This window comes from Chiroxiphia lanceolata, chromosome 2, assembly GCF_009829145.1.
Source record: "Chiroxiphia lanceolata isolate bChiLan1 chromosome 2, bChiLan1.pri, whole genome shotgun sequence".
Taxonomy (NCBI): Eukaryota; Metazoa; Chordata; class Aves; order Passeriformes; family Pipridae; genus Chiroxiphia; species Chiroxiphia lanceolata.
In genome coordinates, this window is record NC_045638.1 from 85,039,685 (window position 1) to 85,063,318 (window position 23,634).

Below are 23,634 nucleotides of genomic sequence, written 5' to 3' on the forward strand. Positions count from 1 at the left end.
GATAACAAGGCAAGAAAAATGGATGCCTTCTCCTGCCAAGGGGAGTCCTCAAGTTAGAGCCCTTGATTTGTGCTGATTAGACAACATTGCGAGCAGTGTAAGGAATGAGACAGGTATGGAGGAGGTTGGTTCTTTTGGAGTTAGAGTAGCCTAAAAGGAACTTCAAAAAAAATCCCAAAATATCAGAGCAGAGATCAGTCAATGTAAATAATGCTGTCCTGGGTATTGGAAGAATCCCTGCTAAGGTTACTATTTTTGGTAACAATAGCAAAGAAGCAAAAAAGTAAGCCACAAGTCTAAAACCTGTTTCAAGAATGATCTTTTTCAGCGCCTAATTTTATTAAAAAGAAGGCATTTTTGGTTAAACCTTGGAGACCTCTGCATTGAGAAGTGATTACCCTTAGTGCAATTAGGTATGCTGTTGTCCATACTGAAGTAACATCCAAACATTTAATTTTCTGTTTCACTTCTAATTTTTCATGGTTTTCATTTGGTCAGTGTCAAAAACTAGGATCAGATCTTAATGAAAAAAACAGAAGCAGTGTTACAAGAGCAGGCTTGGCTTCATCTAAGCAAATGCCATAGCAAGTGATCCAATTGGAGTTCTGTTCACTAGAGAGGGGACCCAAAATCTCTAGCTCTGCAGTAGCTTCTCACTGTGTGAGAAGGATCATGCTTTCACTGTTTGAATGGCCAGCTATAAGCTCCTCAGGAAAGAGGAGCCATATGTAACAACTCATATGGCAAAACCAGAAGCCTCCCCTGTGCTCATCAGAACTGGTTTAACTAGAAGACCCTTCTGCGCTAAGGCAGAGTTTGCTCCCAAAGCAATGTTTCACAAGGGTTAAATGCAGAGAGTTGCCTGGTTTCTTGCTCAGCAGCTCACTTCCCTGCATTTTCAAGTTCACCTGTTTTATTTTATCTTGGAGTTATTAATTTTATTACAAGACTTATTTTTCTTCTTTCTTTCTTTTTTTTTCTTTCTTAGCGGATTGTTTATCACCATCCATGACAAAGGCCATATTGCAACAATGCTAAACTCTTGGCCTGAAGAAAACGTTAAGGTATGTGTCATGCCTTCTGCAGACTGGGAAATTACAGGGAGTTGGATGCAAAATGGGGTTTTTAATGTAACTGCTTGGCATCATTTTCAGAATTGGCTATTTAAAAGGACAAGCAAAGAATTACTCCCTTCCTCAGAGAATTCTCAGGCTGGATTCCAGTTGAGCTTCAGTTTCTAGTCCAGTTGGGACTTCAGAGACTCTTGTTATGTATGTATGCAGTCAAGAACAACTTTTTCTAAGGTAGCAGGATCTTGGTCAAAAAAAAATGGTCATGATAATAAATTTGTACAGAATAGGAGTCCTAGTGAAAAAATAAGATATGTGTGTTGAAGAATTGTGTGGCTAACTTGTAACTTGTTAGATGTACCAAAGCTCTTTAAGATATCTCTGTAGGACTCCTTCCCAAATCCAGTGAGTCATGCAGCATCAAGAACACTGGCGACTCTGCAAATCATGTTTGATATCCAGCAGCTGAAAATATTACTGACACCCCACCCAAAATGTATTCTTGTGAAGTGTTTTTCACTAGAGCTCAGGGCTGGGCAAGTCCCTGGCATGAAATAGTCAACACTTTAAGCAGGTCTTGCCAGTCACCTCACCTCCTTCTATCAGTCTGAAAGTACATGTGCCTGGGAATTTCCCTGGCTATTGACAGAGCTTTAGTCCCCTATCAGTCATCTGCTTCTTTCAGAAAAAAAAGTTTGGCAGCTGAGAAAATCTTGCAAGTGTTTTCCACTTCTAAGGGGAAAAAAGAAAGAAATTTAACATGTTTTCAGAAAAAGTGATCACATTCATATAACTTTGGAACTGTGGAGAACTGATGCAAACTAGGTATTTTGTCCTTGCTCTGTCCAAAGATCTCAGTATTTCCATTTGCTTCCAACTCAGGACTGTGAGCAGAACTCATTATGGCTAATGGACATCTTTTTGCAGATGGGGAAATTGGCATAGAAAGATCACGGACCGTTGTTGAAAGAGCCTTCTCTGACACCAAGAACAGACCATAGGAAGGGCAGTGATGCATGAAAGAGGTTCAGACTATCTACTTTCCAGATTTGCCAGACTACAGAGGCAGCTAATTTTATCAGTATTGCTGTTATGGACCACAGGGTTCCCCGTATCTTTGTGCACACTATTCTCCATGCCTGAACTGGTAGGCACTGGAACACTCAAGATTTTGAGCTAAGTAGAGAGGCACCTGGACTGTACCTAAGTCCCTGGAGGGACTCAGTTTTTTTGAAAAGGCTGAACACCACCACCTCTAAGTTCCATTAAAGACTGTGTAGAAATACCTGGAGATGCTGTCCACATTTTGCCATGTGGCTCATTAGAGTTTCATGGCAACAGTATTCACTGTAGAAGAGAGAAATCTGGGCCACAGGCCTGCATTTCCTTGCCTGGAAGGGCTGGAAGGATGCTGGTGCTCTGCTCAGCCTAGCAAAGCTTAGCCAAGCTCTAATGAGCCCTGCCTTCACCCCTCCTGTCAAATCTGGACTGCCCCGAAAGAATCACAGTGCCAGAAGCAGAGCAAGCAAGAAGAAACCATTTATGGACATACTTATGTAGGAATGTGAGGGGTTTGTGTCTCTTCCAGGATAGTGAATGAATCCTACCATGGGGATTGGTGCTCCAGAGAAATACTTTGACTCATTAAAACTTAATTTTTTTTTTAAATATTCTCTTCATAGTTTAAATATTAACTCCATATAATTTCAGGATAAACCTGTAGCAGTGCATGTGCTTGCTGCTTCCTATTCCCATTATTGCCTTTCGGTCCCAATTGCATTCTCTGGGTGTGGTAGAGTGAGTGCACACCCAAAACCAGATGGAGGCCACTCAAAAGAGACTTTCTCATTGCTAATGCTTCACATTGACTCAGAAGGAAATGAAAATAGAAAAATGTTCAAAAAAATGGATGGGACGTGTGTACAGTTTCTGTTGAATAAGAAAGGACACTGAAATAGACGAGTACAATTCTCCCTGAAATCAGAAAGTGCAGCAAGAGGTTTATTCCATTCCTAAACAACAAAATGCTCCTCCATCACAGCAGCAAACCAATGCATCTTTATTACCCCCCTACTCCCCAAGGAAGTACATCTATTGAGATAGTTTCTAATCTCCAATTCTCTTATTTCTTACTAAAGCACACACGTGTATGTCCCAAGTTTAAGTTTAGCCTTAACTTTGCAGATCAGCAAATTAAGAACTTCTTTGCAGTCTTCTCCTTTGAAATCCAACATAAGCTGTGCACTTGAGTCCCCCTCAGTCTGATAAACCATTTGCTGTGAGCACTCTGTTACCTGAGCTGCTGGGACAGTGCTGAAAGCTGAATTCATTATTGTATTTACAGCTTTTCTCCCACAGTGGGACTGGACTCCAATATATGCCTATACTTACTGGATTTCAGAACTGCCCCAAAGAGTTCCTGACCATGGGACAAAACCAACAAATGGAGTAGTGAACTTAAAAATTGGGAAGTTTAGTCAGATTTTCGTGGTCATTTGCCTCCTGAGGTCTCAACGTACAGTGTGGGTTGAACAACTCAACTTTAGGCTTCTAATTTGGGCAGCATTATGCGGACTTTTATTTCCCTTCTTGTCACAAAGAAACTATATGATAACAAGAAAAACCTAAAATTATATATCAGAGCTTTTGGTTACGTAGCACCATACAGTATTGCTGAAATGCATAAAACTAGTTGCACAAAGAGTTAAATGGCATTTGCTAACTCCCAGCTGGGTGGGGAAAAAAGACCTAGTATCAAATACATAGTCTGGGAGCTCCTCTGCAGTCCATGGTGCTGCCCATGATGATGGCTTTTCTCTACCTGTCTCACAGTCAGGGAGACCAGAGGCAAAGGCACGCAGTTACAGTGAGTTCTGTTTTGTTTATCTGATGTTGGCTACTCCACAGCTACTCTACAACTGTGTGAAGACATGAGCCTGTTTCTTCCACAGATGCAGTTCATAAGCATGAACATTTTCTTTTTCTAGAAAAAGAAATGAAAAAACCAAGGCCAGATCTCTTTTGTGATGCTTCTTGTTATACAGCTGAGGATGCACAAAAAGCCATGCTGGTTGGGCTTTGCTACAAGCAAACCGAAGTGTTGGCAAGCAGAGCTGCTGCTCTCTCACACTGTGAGCAGCTACCCATCAACCACATTTTCTCTACCCCCAGAAATGAGCAGCCCCCTGTCCCTAACAGCTAATTAACATGTGTCATGTAAAAGGAGCACATACCCACCATGCAATGCATTTGCAAATGGCATTAGTGTGAAAACAGTGGAGCTGGTTTTGCTTCTAGAGCCTTGGCAACCCCATATAACAGTCTTTTTTGATCCTCCTAGGCTATCGTGGTGACAGATGGAGAGAGGATTCTTGGTTTAGGAGACCTAGGAAGTTACGGCATGGGTATCCCAGTCGGGAAGCTTGCTTTGTACACAGCTTGTGGTGGAGTTCACCCACAACGGTGTCTCCCTGTCCTGCTCGATGTTGGCACAGACAATGAGGTAAGACAGTTTTTCATAAATCTGGCATGGGGGGAGAAAGAATTGAGATTAATGCTTAACTGAGTCCAGTTCCCTAAATATGGAGGCAAAGCCGGAGACATCCAAGATGAGACAATGACTAGACCAGCACTGCAGGGAAGTGGGAAGGTTTAATTCTTGTTTAATGCATGAGAAACTTCTACTTTTATGAGGAACTGAAATAAACACTAAATAGACTCAAGGTCCCCCAGTGAGAAGACTTAGAGTGTTACCAGCTGGAGCTGAAGGGTCAGCTCCATCTTTCAGCATGGCAAGGTGAGTTGATAGGCTTTTTGCGGGAAATCCTGGATTTATTCTTCCTCTGGTAATTGTGAATAAACAGGCAGATATTCATTTCTGTGTAGAGGTGACTATATTCCAGAAATGGAGAATCCCTGGTGAGTGGTTTGGGAATGATTAATTTCACTGTTTTGTCAGATTGCACATGTTACTGCACATGATAACCAAGCAAGGAGACTCCATCTGTTTGCAGATTTTTACCTTATGACTCTGGCTCAGAAAGGCCAAAGTGAAACATTTTAGCAATGCCAGAATGGACATCTGTGAGGATGTGTTTTTTAAAATTAATATCCTATAGCTATTTGTGATGGCCTGGGTCTGTCCATTTTTGTAGAATGTACTTGTACCTCACATGACCTCACGTAAACCAAACACAGGTTTCTTGAGAGGAATAACAAATTTGGGGTATAAGAGCTTTAATTCCTTCCTCATGTTGTCCCTTTAGCATAGTGGCCTGTCATGGACTTACGGAATATAGGGTGTCCTCATCTCAGCCTGATCCATGGTCTTTCTTGAAAAGGGGGAACTCTGGTCTTGGACCCTCTGAGGCTAAAGCGGGAATTAAGTCTCAGTCTCTCACTTTTTGGAGTCTCTAGTCAGTAGAGCATTGTACTTGACTTTGGGTCCACAATCTCTTCCCTCTCCTCCATGCTGGTCTGCACACCACCAGTGCTAGCATGCTCTGAGCCCCCCAGCTGGAGTTTCCCCCCAGAGGGAGCTGGGTGAAAGTGCTTCCCTTCCCAAGGGAAGCTTCTGATTGTGCATGACTATCTCTTTCTATCTCAGCATCCACGGGACACTAAAATCCAAAGTGGCACCAATGATTTTTAGGCCTCTCCAAGGGTCAGATGGCATCAGAAAAAAGGAATCACAGAGTCGGTGTTGGGAACTTTTGTTCCGCCCAAGATCAGATGTAACTTACGTGTCCAGAAACTTCTCTGTTGAGGTAATTTCTGCATCTGAGATTAAGATATGTCCAACAATATGAACAATATATTTCTTCACAATATAAATAATTTGTTTATTTATTTAATGGCTTTTTTTTGTGCATAAGCCCAGATTAACTGAACCCTAAGCACATCCTAGCCCATCCTGTCCCACAAATAAGCTCCTTTATCAGTGCATAAATATGACACCTCTTATAGGCATTCATCCTGTTCATCTCTGCCTATTAATATCTGGTGAGCCAGGGGTGACCCTGTTGCTAACACAGGAACTTCAGGTAGAACACAGTAAGTACAGCAGTTGTATTATATTTTTAGAATCAGTTGCCAGTTTGTTTTTCTGACGGTCCATAATACATTGTATACACTTTCAGCAAATCAGTCTTTTTTCTGATCTTGGCACTTCTCAGCTTGTCTGTGGGAGAATTTTGTCTGTGGGAGAATTTTATACTCCATGAACAGGCCCCAAAGCACATGGTACTGTAGGAGCAATCAGTGAAGGAATACAAGTGGGTCTCCTTCCTGTTCCGTGGCCCTGAAGAGCTAATGTATCAAACTCAAAGGAAAATCTCTTCCATCTTTCCTTCTAAGGGAAAACAGCTATGGCTGTAAAAACAGATCTGGTATTAGCATACCTGCCAATACTTACAGCCATATGGCTGCAGGACAATAGGTTTGAGATGGCTCATGCCCATATCATGTGTATAGTTCGGTTGCTGATATTGGACGGGAAAGAGTTGCTTTGCAGTGACTCACAGAAATCTTGGCCCATCTGTCTCCTGCCACTGTTTGTCCTGTAATTTTCTCCCAAATATAAGCTATTTCCATGCTGACACAGTCCTTTATAGGTGGCTTATGGGTCCTGATTCAACACCTGCTGGATTGGTTGGAGGAATGGCCTGTTTTTATGGTCCTATTGGGAGCCAAAATGTAAATTTATCTGTTATATGAAAATACCTTTCCTTGACACCTACCAGATAACCGAGGTGAGTGCTAGGTAGGTGCAGGTCTTGGAAACATTTTGGTAGCTGATCACTGATTGTGGTCAACATTGGGCTGTCACTTTAAAGGCCTAAACTACGCATGTAATTTCAAGTTACTTGAGGCGATCTTCATTCTCAAAGCACTGTTTATGATCAACTTTCCTGGTAACCTCAGTGCAAAATTAAGAACTGAATCCACAGTGAACACTCCCCACGCAAGGTCAGTTTTATTCACTAGGAGCAAGGCACCTTGGCAGAGAGCCTTTGGTAGAGCTGTTCTAGGGATGCATTTCCTACAGCAGTCTAGAAGTGTTATATCCCTCTGACTTTATTTACAAGACAAGATAGTCCGTAGCTTCCTATGGAAACACTTTCTGCTTGGGAAGAGATGTGTGAGCTGGCCTTCACTGCATAGTAAGTAAAATTAATACGACCATATCAGACAAACATTTTTGGTAGGCTGGGACATAAATCTCTATCCATCCGTGGAAGAGAAGATGTCAACAGAATTGCTTTGTGTCCTAGGCTCTCCTGAGTGATCCACTCTATATTGGACTGAAACACAAGAGGGTTCGTGGGAAACAGTACGACGAACTGATTGATGAGTTTATGCAGGCAGTTACCAACAAGTAAGTGGGGTTATATACATGGCTCCTCTGGGCTGCTTCCATTTAAGAGCAAATGTTGCAACTTGTGAAATAAACATTAGTATAATTGATCATCCAAGCAGAGGAAGGTCATTTCAATTCAAGTCTCCTGGGTGGTCTGCAAATGACTCTTTGTGCTTGAGCACTTCATGTCAAAAATATTTGTCTTCGGAGAACTGAAATGGGACTGACTATTTATAACCATTTCCTGTCCCTATAGGCCAAAGGTGTCAAACATATGTCCTGTGGGCTGTATCTGGCCTCCATCATGCATTTATGAGCCTCATTCAGTAGAGTCAGAACCTAAACTTTGGGTTGTTTACGTTTTATAAAGGAAGTTTCTAGCTCTTACCATCGTGAAGGAAATCATCTAAATGGAAGTGGTTATGTTCCTTCCCACGGTGTGGAGTTTGCAGACTGCCTGTCTATTGCTTTGTCTAAAATAGGAACTTCCCTGTTGGCATTTAAGTCTGTGGAGTGAGAAGGCCAGGATTACATGCATTGGCCTTTTAGTGGTGGGACAGACCAACTGCATATTTCCCTTCTTACTTACTAACTGGGATAGAGGGTCTCTGATGTACCGCGGAATTTTATTTGGAAAGAACAGAAGCACTGCCTCAGCCCTGTTGTGTGTGCACCTCTCTCTGAAAAATAAAAGAAAATGTATTAAAATCTCCATGACTATATGGAGAGGTTACCATAAGAAAGAAAGTGAGGACAACTGTTAAGGAAAAAAGATTAATATTTGGAAAACTCCAAGCCCCTAAGCAGCTTTTTTTGCCTTCCCTAAAGCAGCAGATGATATTGATAAGGAGCAGCAGAGAGCTGCAGTCTGTGCCTGATTACCAGGCTGCTGCCTGCCTATGTGTCCTATGGTCTTTTCTTCACAGCTGAAGGAGCTATGTTTGATCTTCCCTCTGTCTGTGTCTCCAGCTGGCTGCTGGACTGTGTGTGTTCCTGCACAAATGGAAGGGAGTGGGTGGTACGTGTGTCATCAGCATGCAGTTCAGCATGTCTCCTTGGAGGTAGGAAACATCGTGACCAGTGTCTGATGACAGCACCTACCCATCCACTGAGAAGCACATCTTTACACACACAGTCTGACTGCCGAGCTGGCTATGGGTGAAGGGATGTAGGAAATAGGGGCAGAAATGCAGAAGACCATTCAGTCACAACTGACAAATCAAGTTTTGAGGAGGGCGAGTGTGTCGTGGAGAGTTTGAGCATCTGTGCAGTGTTATGGTGCACCCTGTGCACATCCAGGGGGTTAGGCAGAAGCCTCTCCTCTGCTGTTCAGCAGCACAGTGTAGACATGTGCCATGTGACAGCCAGCCAGTGCCTCAACCTGCCCAGCTGCGATCGCCCACTTACTGTGTAAAGATATTTGCTATAGCCCCTGTATCTGTGAATGTGAACACAACAACACTGCCTTGCCTGTTGGATTAAAAATACATACAGGTGACTGCAGAGAGAATTCCTTGTTTGTGCTCTGGTTTGTTCTTCTTTATTTCTGATAAAAAAGCTTGACTGAAATGCCATTTTATTACAGGGTAGTCTTACGTTAGACGCTTGTGGGTTATCTAGTGGGAAAATCTTAGAGCGTAGAAAACACAACTAAGAAATCACAAGAGACTCTGCAAGTAGAAAAGATTTAAGAGTCATCAGGGTTGATTTGTGGGGTTTCTGTTTGTTTTGATTGTAGTCACTAATTAATCCATCAAGGAAACTGTCCCACTTCCTTCTGGCCTGAAGACCATGAGGGTGTTTTGGTGTAGGTGTTGATGACAGAAAGGGAACAATAGAATGACAACACAGATGATGGTCTCAGCCATCATAAATTTGGCTCTGAGATTTATGCTCGCGATATTGAATGCAAAGCTGATTGCACCTACTATTCCTGTGCTGTTTGTGAAAGGGCCAGAAAGACAATTTGCCTTTTCTGTGCTTGCGCTTGGAGAGGAAGGATTGGATGTTATTTTCCTGTGTTTAGTTTACATGAGCTAATCTCTACACTGAAGGGAGAAGACCATGAAACAATGAACTCTTATCTTGTGAGGAGGTGATGTCATGTCTAAGGCTTTCATCCAAGTACTGGGAATCAAGTTCCTGGGGCCTTTGTCACAGCTTTTCTGTTTCCCCTAGCCAGGATGAATTGCTTGAATACAGTAAGCCCCCCCAAAGTTCTCAACAAAGTGGGACTGGGAAATTCTGCTTTACACTTCTCCTTTCACATCTGTAAAGTATTTGGAAATTCTTGAGAGAAAGGAACCATTACCCTTTATTATCATCCTGACCACCAGCGTATTGAAAAGCATTATTGGAGTGTGATCCTCTGGGAGCTCTGGGATGGTGAATAATCCTTCTATCAGCCTGGGTTTGGCAAACTCATATAAAACAGGTTCATTTGGTCTCAAATTTCCACTGGAATGGCTGGATTCAACCCAGTAGGAGCTCTTGCTTCTGTTACAAGAGGAAGTAGAAATTGTTCAGAAGGTCAAGAACATGCTGCTTCCACTTACGAGGAAACCTGTGAATATGAGCTGCTGTGATCTGTTATGCAAGTCTGTAATGTCACATGCAAATTCAGTTGTCTGGGGAGGAACCTTTTGGGTTGCCACAAATCCTGTGCAATTGGGGGGTTTCCTTTTCTCCTTGTTGTTTATGCAGAAATTCTGTCTACTTCCTGAGGGTACTTCAACTTCTCATGGAAACCGTTTGTCAGTTCCTCTGCAGGAGTACCTCGCACCCTGTCAAATCACTCCTGGCTCAAGAGACATTTGTCACTGAAGTGGAATGTGTCAGAGCCCACAAAAAAGGCCAGGGGAATGAAGCTTTAATTTTCTAATGGAATAGTAATATCAAACAGATGTCAAATTTCTATTGCTGGAGACCTATACAGTCAGTAGAAAGGGCTCCTGGTCTCATAATAGCCGCCTAGTAATAAAACAAGGAGTGTGTCAGAGGCTTCAGAGTTAGCACTTCCAGTATTTTGAAATAAAGGGTGATTTCTGGGCAATTTTAGAAAGAAAAGCCCTTTCCGAAAAAGCTGGATACATTTCTCATGTTTTCCTGATGCCTAAACCTCTGTTCATTACTCTTTCACCTAAAACATGTGAATTGACTGAGCTGTTTAAGGAGAGCTCCAAGCTATCCATTCTGCTTCTCTTGGAAGGCAATTAAATGCAGAATTTGGCCCATTAGGCCTACCTGTATTTGTGTGAAGCAGCCTGACAAATTGCTGTTTTCTCAGAATGAGTAATATGCTTCACACGGAAAAATGCGCTGCTTCAGTTTTCCCTCAGTTACTGTGGCAAAGGACAATTTATTCTTACTCTTAAACTGGTACATTTTTGTAGGCTGAAGTAAATATTCACCTGAATTGTCCAAGGATCATAATCGAAATAAACCACAGGATTTTTGGGTCTTGACTATATGAGCAAATTAATGTTGAAATTAAAACACCATGAGAGATGTGTTGTGCTGAAGTGTGTTCTCTGGGCTCTGAAGGACTTCAGCCCAGCATCTACAGTAACAATATGCATTAATTCTCAGGCTCTCTTTCAAAGCAAACTACCTCTGTAAATGTTTCCCTCTTTCTCCTCTTTTCCTAAACTGGTATGGAAACTGGAGACCAGTTCCATATCTGTCCTATTCCAATTGCTCCTTCTCTAGCTTTCATCATACAGTTACAGTACAACTTGGTGGCTCCAAGGGGCCAGACGTGTTGATGGATGGCCTGTCCCAGAGCTCCAGCCTCTATTTTGAACTCCAGCCTCAGTCACTTGCTGGCAGATATGGAGCGTGCAGCCTGAGACTCTACAAATGCAGTTCCGCACACCAGCAAATTCTGTCACAGAAGCCTCATTAACCTGTTATAACTTTACTCCCCTTTCCTTTCCCATCACTGCTTATTAGCATAGTGACCAGGGAAACAGAAACTTTCTACAGGCCTGTGCCATAAGGTAGAGCACAGAAGGCATCAGGACATCAAGCATTCAGTTTCTCAAAATGGGAAAAGAAAGCTCTTCTGAGTTTATTTTTTGTTGTGCTTGTTTTATACCTGATTTCTCTTTGTCTAATCCCTTCCCAGTACTTTTACCCACTAACATACCAAGTCAGGTCTCATGTGCTCTCCAACAAGCAGAACCTGCTTGAAAAGAAGCGACTTCTGTTTCAGCAATTCTCCAGGGTCATGGATCACAAATTCACCATCACTTTTCAGAAACAAAATCAGCGGTACAGGTGCCCCCATGTTATTTCTTCACATGCTGTAGTTAACTTGGTTAGTTGATCCTGAAAGACTAGACTTAAGTTTCTAGGCTCTGATCCCTCAACAAAGCCTTCATGTATACTGCTAACACCCTAAGTTGCTCCTCAGCATCTGCGTCTGTTAGGAAGCCTGCACACTATCTATCACTGGTGCCCCGGCAGGGCTGGTGGTATAGACCAACTCCAGCCCTCATGGGAATACAAGATGGATATTCTCCTTGCCCATCTACCCCAGTTACCATGGCCAGAGGGACTCTGACACTATCCATGAAGGAGAAGTGGTGATAATGGGAAGAGCCACCCCAGCTCTTCCGTTATCCTGCCTTGATGTGGGATAAGCTCATCAGCCAGCATCTGTAATCTGCTTTTAGTCACCAGATGATATTTTAAGTCAAAGAACAATATTTAGGTTTCATTAGCTTGATTTTCTGCTACTGGGGAATGATTGAGCTCCAGATGTGCTGCAATGGGATCACTGTTGCAATGGACTTTTATTACCCTGTGTTCAAATCCTTTGGGGTAACACAGTTACAGATATCACAAAGGCCTTTGCTCCAGGCTTTCTATCTGTGCTTTTCCACCTAAGCCAGATTTAACAAAGCAGTTTCAGAAAGATGCAGCTGTGGAAGCTCTGTTTGTGCAGAAGGCAGGTGGTGAGGCTCCATTCCTTGTTGTCTGTCAGAGGGTAGCTCAAGGCTACATCTGAGGGTCAGCACTCATATGGTTGCATCTCCTGCTTATACCCTGGACAAGGGCAAGATCAATTTGGTTCTTCTCTGCCTGGTTTTATCTAAGACTATGAGTAGTAGTTGCAGCTCCTCAAAGCAGATTCCTTGCATCATGAATGACTGAAAACAGTGTTACAAACCGTTAAATTCAGACAGGGATTGGAACTTCCTTCTTGTAATTTTTTCCATAAAGGAACCGGACCTTCTTGCAAGTAATTTTTTTTTCCATTCATGTAGGAATATATTATACTCCCCGATCATTGTCAAAGAAAATGCCCTTTTGGTCAGCAAAGGTGCTGCACAGTCCTCAGGCCTCCCTTGAAGTTCTGACTTGTACCGTTTTGGTCAGATGCTTCTCAAATGGTACCTGCTGCCTCATGAATTTTTAACTCTCTGATCTCATGGCTTGTAATGAGTCTGGGTGAACTCAAAGAGGTACATACAAATGAGGATGAAAGGATAAAGTTGCGTAATGAGATTGTTTAGGCAACTGAGAAGTCTTTTGAAGAAACTAATAGCAATGTCATCAGGAAAGCATCTGCCTCCTTCTTCTGGGATTCACGCTCTTTTGTTTCACACTTTTGTTCCTCCACTTGTTCCATGTGGTCATCCAAGAGAAATGTGTATTATCCTCTACAGGGGATAGAGACTTTGCTAACAGCATCTTTTCTCTTAGCATAGCCCAGAGATTCTGCGTAGCTCTAGGCTGATAGTAACAGTACCAGAACAACAATACAGTGATAATCAAGCATGAATCCTATGTTTGTGTGTTTTCCAGAAATTGGATAATTTTTTAATAAAGATTTTCAGGTGATAATTTTTGCAACAGACTGGTAATATTATAAGTGTTTAGCTCCTAAAGTCACCCTTCATTAGGGTGACTGTCTTGTACTATTATTTTAATCAATAGTATATTGTTTCATTGAAAGCACTGCTTGTACAAGATTTGCTATGCAAAGGCTGGTGATTGGATTAAAATTAGTGTATGGGACCATTCTATAAAGCATTTCCCAGGGAGGCTATTTTTACAGGAAGATTTTTGCAAGGTAAGAGAGCCAGAATTCGGGTCATAATTATGTACGGCACAAAATCACAAAATATGCAAACTAATGAGACAGCAATATAATCATTACCATGAAAGACCAGTGTAATTTTTTTGGATGAGGAAGAACTGACAAAGCATATCTTTTTGTTTCCAATTTTATAAAATGGGTAAATTAATTCCAGAGATGGCAGAGAACAGGGTGCCCCAGATGGTGGTCTGGCAGCCGACAGTGAACCAGGAGACATGGTGATGGTATTAAATAATGACTCTTGCAGTGTCACCAGTTACAAGTTTCAGCATGTCTGAATTCTTTCAAAAACACTTCTGTCCAAGCATCATTTTCAACAGCCTGCAAGTGTAGGAATGACTCATGCTGAGGGGAAAGCTCTAGTTCCACAAGGAGACATGTAACTGCAGAAATCCCAAGAATTGCACACCACAGGCTGCCCAAGAGGAATGGGAATGCTTTGAATCCAAAATCAATCAAGAAATAAAACTTTCCTTTTTTGAAAGGGAGAGAAAGAACTAGGGAATGAAAGAAACCAAAGTGGAGAATGACACTTACTCTGTTTTAATATACCTTGTCAGTCTGAAATCCTGATAGTCTACATTTGAGGTTTCCTTTTAGATAAAGGCAGTCGGATCCTGGCTGTATAACGTCCCAGATGCCAAGAAGATGATAGAATGCTCTAGAGAAGATGAGTCATTGACAGTCAGGATGAGATTACTGGAGGGAGCCAACCTTAGCTGGCTATGCCTTTCCTGGACTGGAAAACATTCAGTCCTGATGTGACCTGCTGCTCTTGGCTTCAAAATCTCCTTCAGGCTCTGAGCTGAAAGTTAGGAGTCACATGGATTGGGGGAAGAATCTCTGAGAACTGGCAACAAGCCAACCAGACTGACCTCAGGAGTCTCTCTCTACCACAGCAGTTTACGAGATCTCTCTGCAGGGCCAGCCTCAAATCTAGCTGTAAATTTAAGAATATTTATATGTCTTGGAGGGGATCTTCAGAAATCCTTGTTCAAATACTCTCTTTACAATCACTTTTTCCTGTACCTATAGGCAGCAATCATGTGAGTACTAACTGGGACTGCATTCATATCAAATGTCACAGGTCAAACGGAGCAAAATTTTTTACATGGTTCACTGAAAGCCTACCTCGTTAAAAGTGATTCCTCCAAAAAGAATTCATTAATTTTGGTTTCTTAATAGGAAATACAATGTTTCCAATGAAACAGCAACTTTGCAAAATCAGTTTTGTCAAAATCCAGTTTTCTTTTTAAAAATATTATGATGGAAGAAGACTGGCCAGTATTATTAATTCCATCCTCAAGTATTTCTCTGTGTGCTGACAGGGGATCACAAGGAACAGACCAGGGCAATTTCCATAGAGCAGATCAACAAAGAAATTGCAGACTCCGAAGGGCAGCATAGCATTGCAGTTGAAAGGGTGATAAGCCAGTGACCTACAGTGCATGACATATATTTAAGATCTTCCTAACAAGTTGTGATAATTAGATAATATTAGATTATCTCTCCTAATTTAGGTGTCTAAAGTTAGACATCTCAATTTAAGTTGGTCATTTTAGTCTGTCTTCACAGAGACTGTGAAGGAAGAAGCATCTCCAGAGTTGTTATCTACTTTATTTTCCACTTAGACTACTTCAAAGGAGTTGCTATTGGATGTGCCTTTTCTCTCCAGTGTCTGAGAGGGCTGTCAGAGTTGTCCGGCTGAGCATTACACAACCAACCTTTAGATATGTAAAAGTAGTGGAAGAAATCCCATTCTGCACTGTATTTTGTTGGCTGAATTACAGTACATGTGGCGGCTCTCTGGCTACCCTTTCCCTTTGCAATAACAAGTATTCTCCACCTTCTCACCTGAGTTGGACTTTTTCCTAACGTTGCATATTAAAGGTCTTCCATGCTCCAGTCCAAAGTTGGCTACATTTTACTTTTAGATACTACCCAAATATTCTTTGGGTATTCTGGGCACACATACATTAATGCTGGCTGAGATCATTGGTTTTGTTAAGCAAGTCAGTAATGTTACTTCCTCAGTGATATGAATAAATAAGACTGAGAAATAGTTTCTATAGCAACTGAAGTTGCATAAAGATTTTCTCATTCTTTGCTATGAGATCTTAGCAACTGTTCTGGGTGTTGTGTCATCTCCATCTTAGCCATGTTTTCCTTACACATTCAAATGATGAATAAGAGGAGCATCTAGATCTTCAACTAGACCAGGTTGCTTGGAGCCCAGTCTAACCTTACCTGACTGTTTCTGGGAATGGGGCATCCACCGCCTTTCTGGGTAACCTGTGTCAGTCTTTAACCACTCTCATTGTAAAAATTCTTCTTCTTGTATCTAGTCTGAATTTACCCTCTTTTAGTTTAAAACCATTATCCCTTATGCTGTCACTACAGGCCATACTAAAAACTCTGTCCCCATTGTGATCCTTTTCTAAAAGCAAGCACAAGATAATATGAAGTAAGAGCCAACCCTTGTCCCTTTTTGAGACCAGGAGGTTTATGAAGTGAGTTTCTCATAGTGACAAATAAAGGAGAACAATGCATGTGCTTATCATTGTCTCCTTACTGACAGACATACTTGAAATGGAAAATAATAATAATAAAAAATTCAAGGCCCTTCCAGGAGAGCCTGATTACCCACACTGTGAGTGCCATGAAAAGACCTTTTCATGACAGAAGCCACGGTTCTCAAATGGAGTATGTTTTATCCAGTATCAATTTCTAGGCTAAAGCAGTGGTGTCCCTACCTCAGATTTCAGTGGCAAAGGAGGAAAGTCTGAATGGGAGGCATGTAAGGTGATGCTGCCTGTGCGCTACTTACAGTCCCTGAATGGTTTAGGTCTCTAACAAAGTGCAGCTATTTAGAGCCCCTTCACCTGCCTGCAACCCAGAAGTTGCTGATAGTTGCATTACTCATTTCCTGAGCATCTCTCACTGCCCTGTCACATTTACATGTGAGAAATGAGGACTTATGGCCCTTTTAGATTTTATTTGAAAAGCTTTAATGCAGACTAGAGTCATACAAAGTGCTGAACATGTATAGATATGGAGCATTCTGAATATTACGCAATTTATGAACAGCACACTTGTCCTGAAATTACTGGAAAATTATGGAAAGTTTGCAAATATTTCCTGCTTTTTCACTCTACAGGTCACTAGCTGTCATTGCATGCTGGTTTCCTGCAAAGCACCTCAATGGAGAGAAACATTTCCAAAGCGCAGAAGTGTGACCCTGAAATCACACCAGGAAGCACTCAGTCGCACCATGAAACACACACTCCATGGCATCCTATGGGCAGATTTTCTGTCTCTCTTGGCCACCTGCATTTGAAGTGGGCACTCGGTGGTGTCCCTTTAGCTGGTGTTCCCTTTGCAGTCAGAGTCGCTGTATTGCGACATGGCAGTTGCAATACCAAAGAGCATCTCTTTTGATTTAAAAAGCTCCTCTGAAAAGTTTTTGTACCGAAAGTCCAAAGATGCATATATATAGGTATGCATATTAAGAAGCCACTTGAATTATGAATACAGTTTATTCTTGTTGACTCCACATTTCTCTGTGTGTGGACCTTGGGGAGGGTGTGATCCTGTTTGCTGTTACTGTGTTGCATTTCTCTCATGATACTTTTATCTCTGCACTGGAGTCTCTAGCTACATTGACCTAGTGAAAGATGGTGTGTATTATCCCATGTTGTGTAAATATTTTTATCCATTTTAAATTACCCTTTGCCTTGCAGGTACGGCATGAATTGTCTGATCCAGTTTGAAGATTTTGGCAATGCTAACGCTTTTCGTCTCCTCAATAAATACCGCAACAGATACTGTACATTCAATGATGATATTCAGGGTAAGTACTGTTAGGAAAATCAAATTTAACCTTCACCTTGTCATGAGAAGAGGTGTTTAATATCACAAGACTGTTTATTATACAATAGTCAGTTGTCAAACAAATTTTAGAGTTTAGACATAAGCATTTAAAAATACAACCAAAAGCACAGCTGTCTGAGTTGAAAACTGAGTCTCCATTACTTTTAGGGATTTAGCTGTTCATTGCAGAGACATTGTTCAAGGGAGAAAATGGACTATGTGCTTTAGATTATTACGGTAACTTAGAGAATTCCGTTAATTTTCTATAATTTAGCTAAAACAATGATGATGTTTTAACAGTTTTGCAAGGCTTTCCATTTCCATGAGCCAGGTGGTCATTAGCTGATCCTGGCATTGTCCCTCTGCTGTTGTCTTCCTTATTCTATGAACAAATGTAAAGGTAAACCAGCTTCTTTCCTCTCCATGGATGCTAACTCTGCAGTAATCTGAGAACAAATCTGTTCTCCCCTGGAGTGATTAACATAACTCTTCCAGTGTCAAAGAGAAATGACAGCAGCAAAGCTGGGGTTATAGCCAGCATGTCTCCCAGGCCCTGAGAGGCTCAGCAGTCAACAGGATTGCTCAAATGCCCAGACGGATGCAATCTGCATCCTGGTCTGGTGCTGACTTTGCTTTAAACTATTGGAAGAGCTGTTTGCCCATCTGACAGGGACAGGATCTTCCCAAGTGATTACAAGCAACCAGTTCTTCTCCTGTGAATCCCCTCATCTCTTCTTTTGTTTAGTCCTGCCTGAAATTTCCAGTGGTGTATTTAATTATTTGCAGTACACTGAGTTTATCCTCAATTGTACGTGGAATTGAGTGGAAGAAATATCAGTGTTATTTTTCACACAGTGGTGGTTCCTTTGTGAGCAGACTTTCCAGTGCTATTTCTGCATCTTCTACTTATCTAGCAATATATGGCAGTGTGTGTAGCAGCTTCTTCCTATCTGTCATGGCACAAGAAGGAGTAAGACCCTGGCTTGTGGGAATATGGTTGGTGTAATGGGATGCATGGACCTGCTTGAAGACATTTTTGTGAAGAGCGTTTAGAAGCAGAGGAGCTTAAGGCATTTCAGAGAATGGGAGGTAGATGCTCTTGTAAAAGAAGATTCATCAGGTATTCTTGCCACTCACAGAAACTTTCAGTGAAGAGGGAAGCACAGAAAAAGAGAACCCAGAGATACATTTTTTAATTGAAGTCTTGAAAGGAGGAACCAACAATTCAAACTTTTCTGAAGATGGGGAGATGAAGGCCTTAATAAGAAGCCAGTGTTGAAAAGATTTATTTTGGATTAGTTGCTCTCTCAGCAAATCAAAGGGGACTCAGCAGTGAAAAAGAAAAGAGGCCAAGTGATGTGGCAAGTCACACATCGAGGCCTGGATGTAGGTTTTCTAGGCAGAACTAGAATGAGCTGGAAAACTTTCTTAGTGAATTGGAAAGGTTTTTTGGATTAATAGAGGAAAAAAAAAGGGCATATTAATGCTAAACTGAACATTCTGAGTGGGAAGCAGGAGACTGTATTTTTTATAGTTTTCTTTTGGCCATATGTCATAGCTGAATGCCTCAGACAATTCTTGGTAATGACTCCTGCTGAGGAGCAAACCACATCCAAGAGGATGCTCTAAAACAGTATTGCCATAGAATGGACTTTATCTGATTCTCCCCTGTTAAATGTGTGTCACAGCACACGGATGTCAAGTCCCCTGAAAAATCTTTGGAGTTCCACCTTTTGAAACAGTAAGATTTTACCTCTTAGTAGTAACACTTTGTTATGTTCTCAAATAAAGCATTTAGCTGTCACTGTTTTCACAATAGTAGATAAGGGAAGAAATCCTGCTGATCTTTTACACAACAAGTGATGAGTCAAAGAAAGCAAGCCACTGGTTTAGACTTTTTTTATGTAACTGTCAGAAAGAAAAGGGAAATCCAGGTCAGGGTTTTGAGGACCTTTGGGAAGCTGAAGTAACCTGGATGTACACAGTTAACTCTCTTGGAGTCATGGCAGAGATAATAGAGTTGAAGCTAGGATGAGTAGTCTGATTTACCCACCCTAATACACCTCTCTGCATCCACATATGATATGAGAAGGGTAGAAAGTGGCATTTTGTCACTTACACCCTCCAGTTCTTTGGGTTTGCCTCAGACTTGGTGTTTCATGACTAGCCTACTTAAAGAAGTGGGAGAGTTCAATGTAAATGGTGTTTAAATGATTAATGAGAATGATACAAAGCCTTTTTTAAGCAGGCCTGATTCATTTTACTTAAATGAAACAGGAACAGACCTCCTTAAGCCTGAATTATCCCAGCTTCTGAGCCAGTATTGTTTTCAGTATGTTGATTTAAAAACACATCTTAGGTACAAGCAGTGCAAGTTAGATCAGGCCTGAGCTATAATAATTTGAACTTGTTGCCCATTGGTTAATGGGACTCTGGATGCAGTGTGTCTACACACACACAGAGCTGCGATGTGGGAAAGAAGTATAACTTGCTTCTCTTAAGCTCCCTTAGGCCTCCCTCTTGCTGCCTCAGGGCCTACACAAACAGAAAAACAGTTTTAATATTAACATCTATTTTTTTTTGTCCTACAAATTACCATATTACCAAACCCATCCTAACCCCACAGAATGAAAGTGACTCAGACTCGTTCCAGTTGGAGCCAGCCTGCTGATGCTGAGCAGGATGCCTGCCAGGTACCACAAACTGGGACAGGGTGATTGTTCTTAGCCTGAAAGCCATTAGCCTGGGAGCTAGCAGGAGCTGGCTCACAGTGCCCACGTGGGAGCTCCCATTAAGGGAGTGCTTCTCCTTCCTCTATGGGGCTGATGACATCACTCCTTTCCCAGCTCTGTCTGGGTTCATGCAAGGGGCAACAGCTTCAGTTTCAGCTCTAAGGGAGAAAATTGATTGTCACTTCTTCATTTTTCTCAGTAAAGTACCAGGGCAAGCTGTGAAGCACATAAGAAATCTAAGGGACATAAGAATGCTTTAGCTCCTTCTCTTTCTCTTTCTGCTCTTTGATCCACTTAGTTGTTCACAGTGATAAACAGAAAGTAGACAACTTGAAGTTCTTACAAAGGTGTCGAGTCTGGTGAATCCCTGAAGGAGGCATCTCTGGATTCCCGCTTCATACAAAAAATTACGTAAGTTTACTGAAGACATTAGTTTGGAGGGGACTTCTGGACATCACCCAGCCATCACTCAAATAAAAGATGATTTCAAACTTAGATCCAACTTTGACATTAGATCAGGTTCCTCAGAGCCTTGTCCAGCCAAATGTTTTTCAATGTCTACAAGGCTGGGTATTCACGATCTCTTTGTACTGCCTGTTCCAAAGTTTTCTCATCTTCCTTGTGCATGTTTTCCCCTAATATCTGTTTGGAATTTCACTAGATGCAAATTGTGTTCGTTGCCTATCAGTTTTTTGTTGTGCATCTCTGAGAAGAATCTGGCTTCTTTACAAACACTAAGTGGTTGTAAACAGAAATTAGTTACCCTCTTAGTCTTCTACAGCCCATTCAAACTCAGGTTCCTTGTATACCCTGGTCATATCTGTGTCCTTCCTCTGGACTTACTCCAGTTTTTCAATATATTTCTTGTGCTGAAAGCCCCCAACTGGAGATGCTAGTCTAGGGATGACCTCAAAAATGCTGAAATAAAAGTGCCTAGACTTCTGTTGACACAGTCTAGCAGGCTGTTGGCCTTCTGTGCCCCAAGGGCTCATTGCCGGCTCATCTTCAGCTTGCTGTCCACCACTACCCCAAAGTCTTCTGCAAAGCTGTAGGACTTTGCATTTGCTTTTGCTGACCTTAATGAGGTTTCCCTGAGCCCATTTCTCCAGCCTGCTGTGATCCTTGTGAGACTGTTATATCTACTACTATATCAGTCACTATCCCTAATTTATGATCATCCATGAACTTTATGAGAGTGAACTCTGTCTTATCATCCAGGTTGTTAGGAAAACTTAAATAGTATTGGCCTCTTTGTACCACTGACCACAAGCCTTTGAGTCTAACAGCCCAGCCACTTTTTTACCCTCTTTATTGTCCACTTGTTCGGTCTGTATCTCTCCAGTTTGGCTACAAGGATGTTTTGGAAGATGATTTCAAAGGCCTCATGCAGATCAGAGAAAGCACACAGAGTCCTAGTTCTGTGCTGAGAACCTTAGGTGTGCAAAGTTACAGGGTTTCTATGGACTTCTGCCTATTTAGGAGGGATTATTCAACAGGCAAAGTCCATGAGACCTGATGAGATGCATCTATGGATGCATCTGAGATATGTGTCCAACAGCATTACAAAGTCATTCTTTGAAAGGTTTTGATAATTAAAGAGATTCCTAATTCCTAAAAAAAAAAAAGGCAAATGTCACACATATCATCAAGAAAGGCAAGAAGAAGGATGCAGGGAATTTTAGCCCAGTCAACCTAACCTCAGTATCTGGGGATTACAAAGTGAATCTTCTGGAAGGTGCACCTAGGAACATGAAGATGAATGAGAACAGTATGGATCTCCCAAGGCAAATAATTCCTGACTGACTCAGCTGCTTTCTGTGGTGCTCACTCAGTACTGAACAGCAGAAGTTGTTCTGCAAATTTAGTCAGAATTGCAGAAAAACGAAGAAATCTCTGTTATTTAATTAATTGTATCTGATCATGTAATTCAAAAGCCTTTCACGCATACAGGCAAGGCAGAGAGAACAGTGCACAAAAGCATAAACCATGTTATCTCCTGGCTCTGGCCATCTTTAGCAGTCTTTTAAAACTAGACCTGATAAAAATATAACTGATTTATCTCAAAGAACCACCAATTTGAGAGTTTCAGATGTATATAGTTTGAGACACTAAACAAACTGGATTTCTAAACTCCTGAACACCTACACCATTCAAATGAGACCTCTTCAAGGCACTTCAAGATGAGATCCCCCAAATCACTAGTCACATTAAAAACCCTTGGCCTTTTGTATTTCCCTAGTCCCTCCACAACTAAAGTAGTCTGCAGGCAACATTTAGAGTCTCCCTTTCACAGAACCTCTCTGAGTTTTTCCCTAGTCATTAGAGCAATGATTCCCCTTGTTTGTTGGACATGTGACTGCTCATGAGCCTCAAAAAATCTCTTGACCCACCAACCACTTTTTCTCATTATCCTAGCAGATAACCTTTCCATAACCTTTCCAGGACACTTCGGAAAACAGTGTCTGGGATGAAAAAACAGTGCTCCAAACCTCAGCTGAGTCTGGGAACAGGCTGACTCCAGTGCCACAAATCTGAGCAACTTAAAACATTGGGCAAGTTGGAAATCAATCCTGTGCAAATGTGGCCTGTTTCGCAGTCATGTTTGCATGTGCTGTGAGAAGCAGGTGAAAGGAGTTTTTGGCTCAGCAGTAACTAATTTCAGCAGATTAAAATGGTGCAGTTTCTAACTTTGTTGTTTCAGCTGGCATGGAAAATGCATTGGTAATTATCACAGGAAGCTGAGGAGGGGGGAAACACAATAGGAAGGGAGTGCAGTACAATACCAAACTGTAGGACAAAGCAGGCAATGTCCTGCCAGGCAACTCTCAAGCAGCACACTTTCCCTGGGGATTTACCCAGCCTGGAGATAGGTGAGGAGATGTTCTTAGTCCTGTAGAGGTTCACCATTACCATTCCCTCTGGACCTGCTGTGCCCTGCAGCAGAGAGGCTCCTGTGTTTTCCCTTGGTGCTACTACATTTACTACTTAAGGGCCGGCTCCTAGGATTGTGTTGAAGTCGCACACTGACTGCTGCCCAGGCAGCTCAGAACAGTAGGGAGTCCAGTCTGTAAATGGGCCCCCATTTCTTGGGCTTGGTGGTGCAGCTCTGTAAAGATCTTCTGTCATGTTGGGGATTATGACATTTGTTTCCTTTCCCTCTCCTGCTTTTCTTGTTTGTTGTTTTTCTTGTTCACTGGATGCCACTTGCAACTCCTCCTTTACAGTGAAGAGCAGCACAGATCACCTCTGTGTTAAGCTGTGATATTTTAAGTCCAGACTAAAGAGGCAAAATGAACAGAAGAACAGGGCTGTGTTCTGATTTAGCTTAGCTTGTGGTTATGGAACAGCATCCACAGAATTTCTGCTGCTGCAATGGGGACAGGGATTCTTTTTTGCAGAGTGCTGACATGCCTGATAGCCTCTGCCTGTGTGGGCTCGGGGGCTTGGTCTGTGGTTGGCACACTGGTGTGCAGGCTGGCACTGCATAGGCTGGAAGGA

General features: G+C 41.9%; 1 protein-coding gene across 4 annotated transcripts in view; it reads left to right on the top strand.

The window, feature by feature from the left end:
- Nucleotides 1-23,634, top strand: part of ME3 (malic enzyme 3) — a 118,325-nt gene that overhangs the window by 83,731 nt on the left and 10,960 nt on the right. For all 4 annotated transcript variants that reach the window (XM_032679959.1, XM_032679958.1, XM_032679962.1 and 1 more), the window contains exons 4-7: nt 989-1,064; nt 4,411-4,572; nt 7,343-7,446; nt 17,275-17,384. In XM_032679959.1, the coding sequence (XP_032535850.1) occupies nt 989-1,064; nt 4,411-4,572; nt 7,343-7,446; nt 17,275-17,384 (452 nt within the window). The remainder of the gene's footprint in view (nt 1-988; nt 1,065-4,410; nt 4,573-7,342; nt 7,447-17,274; nt 17,385-23,634) is intronic.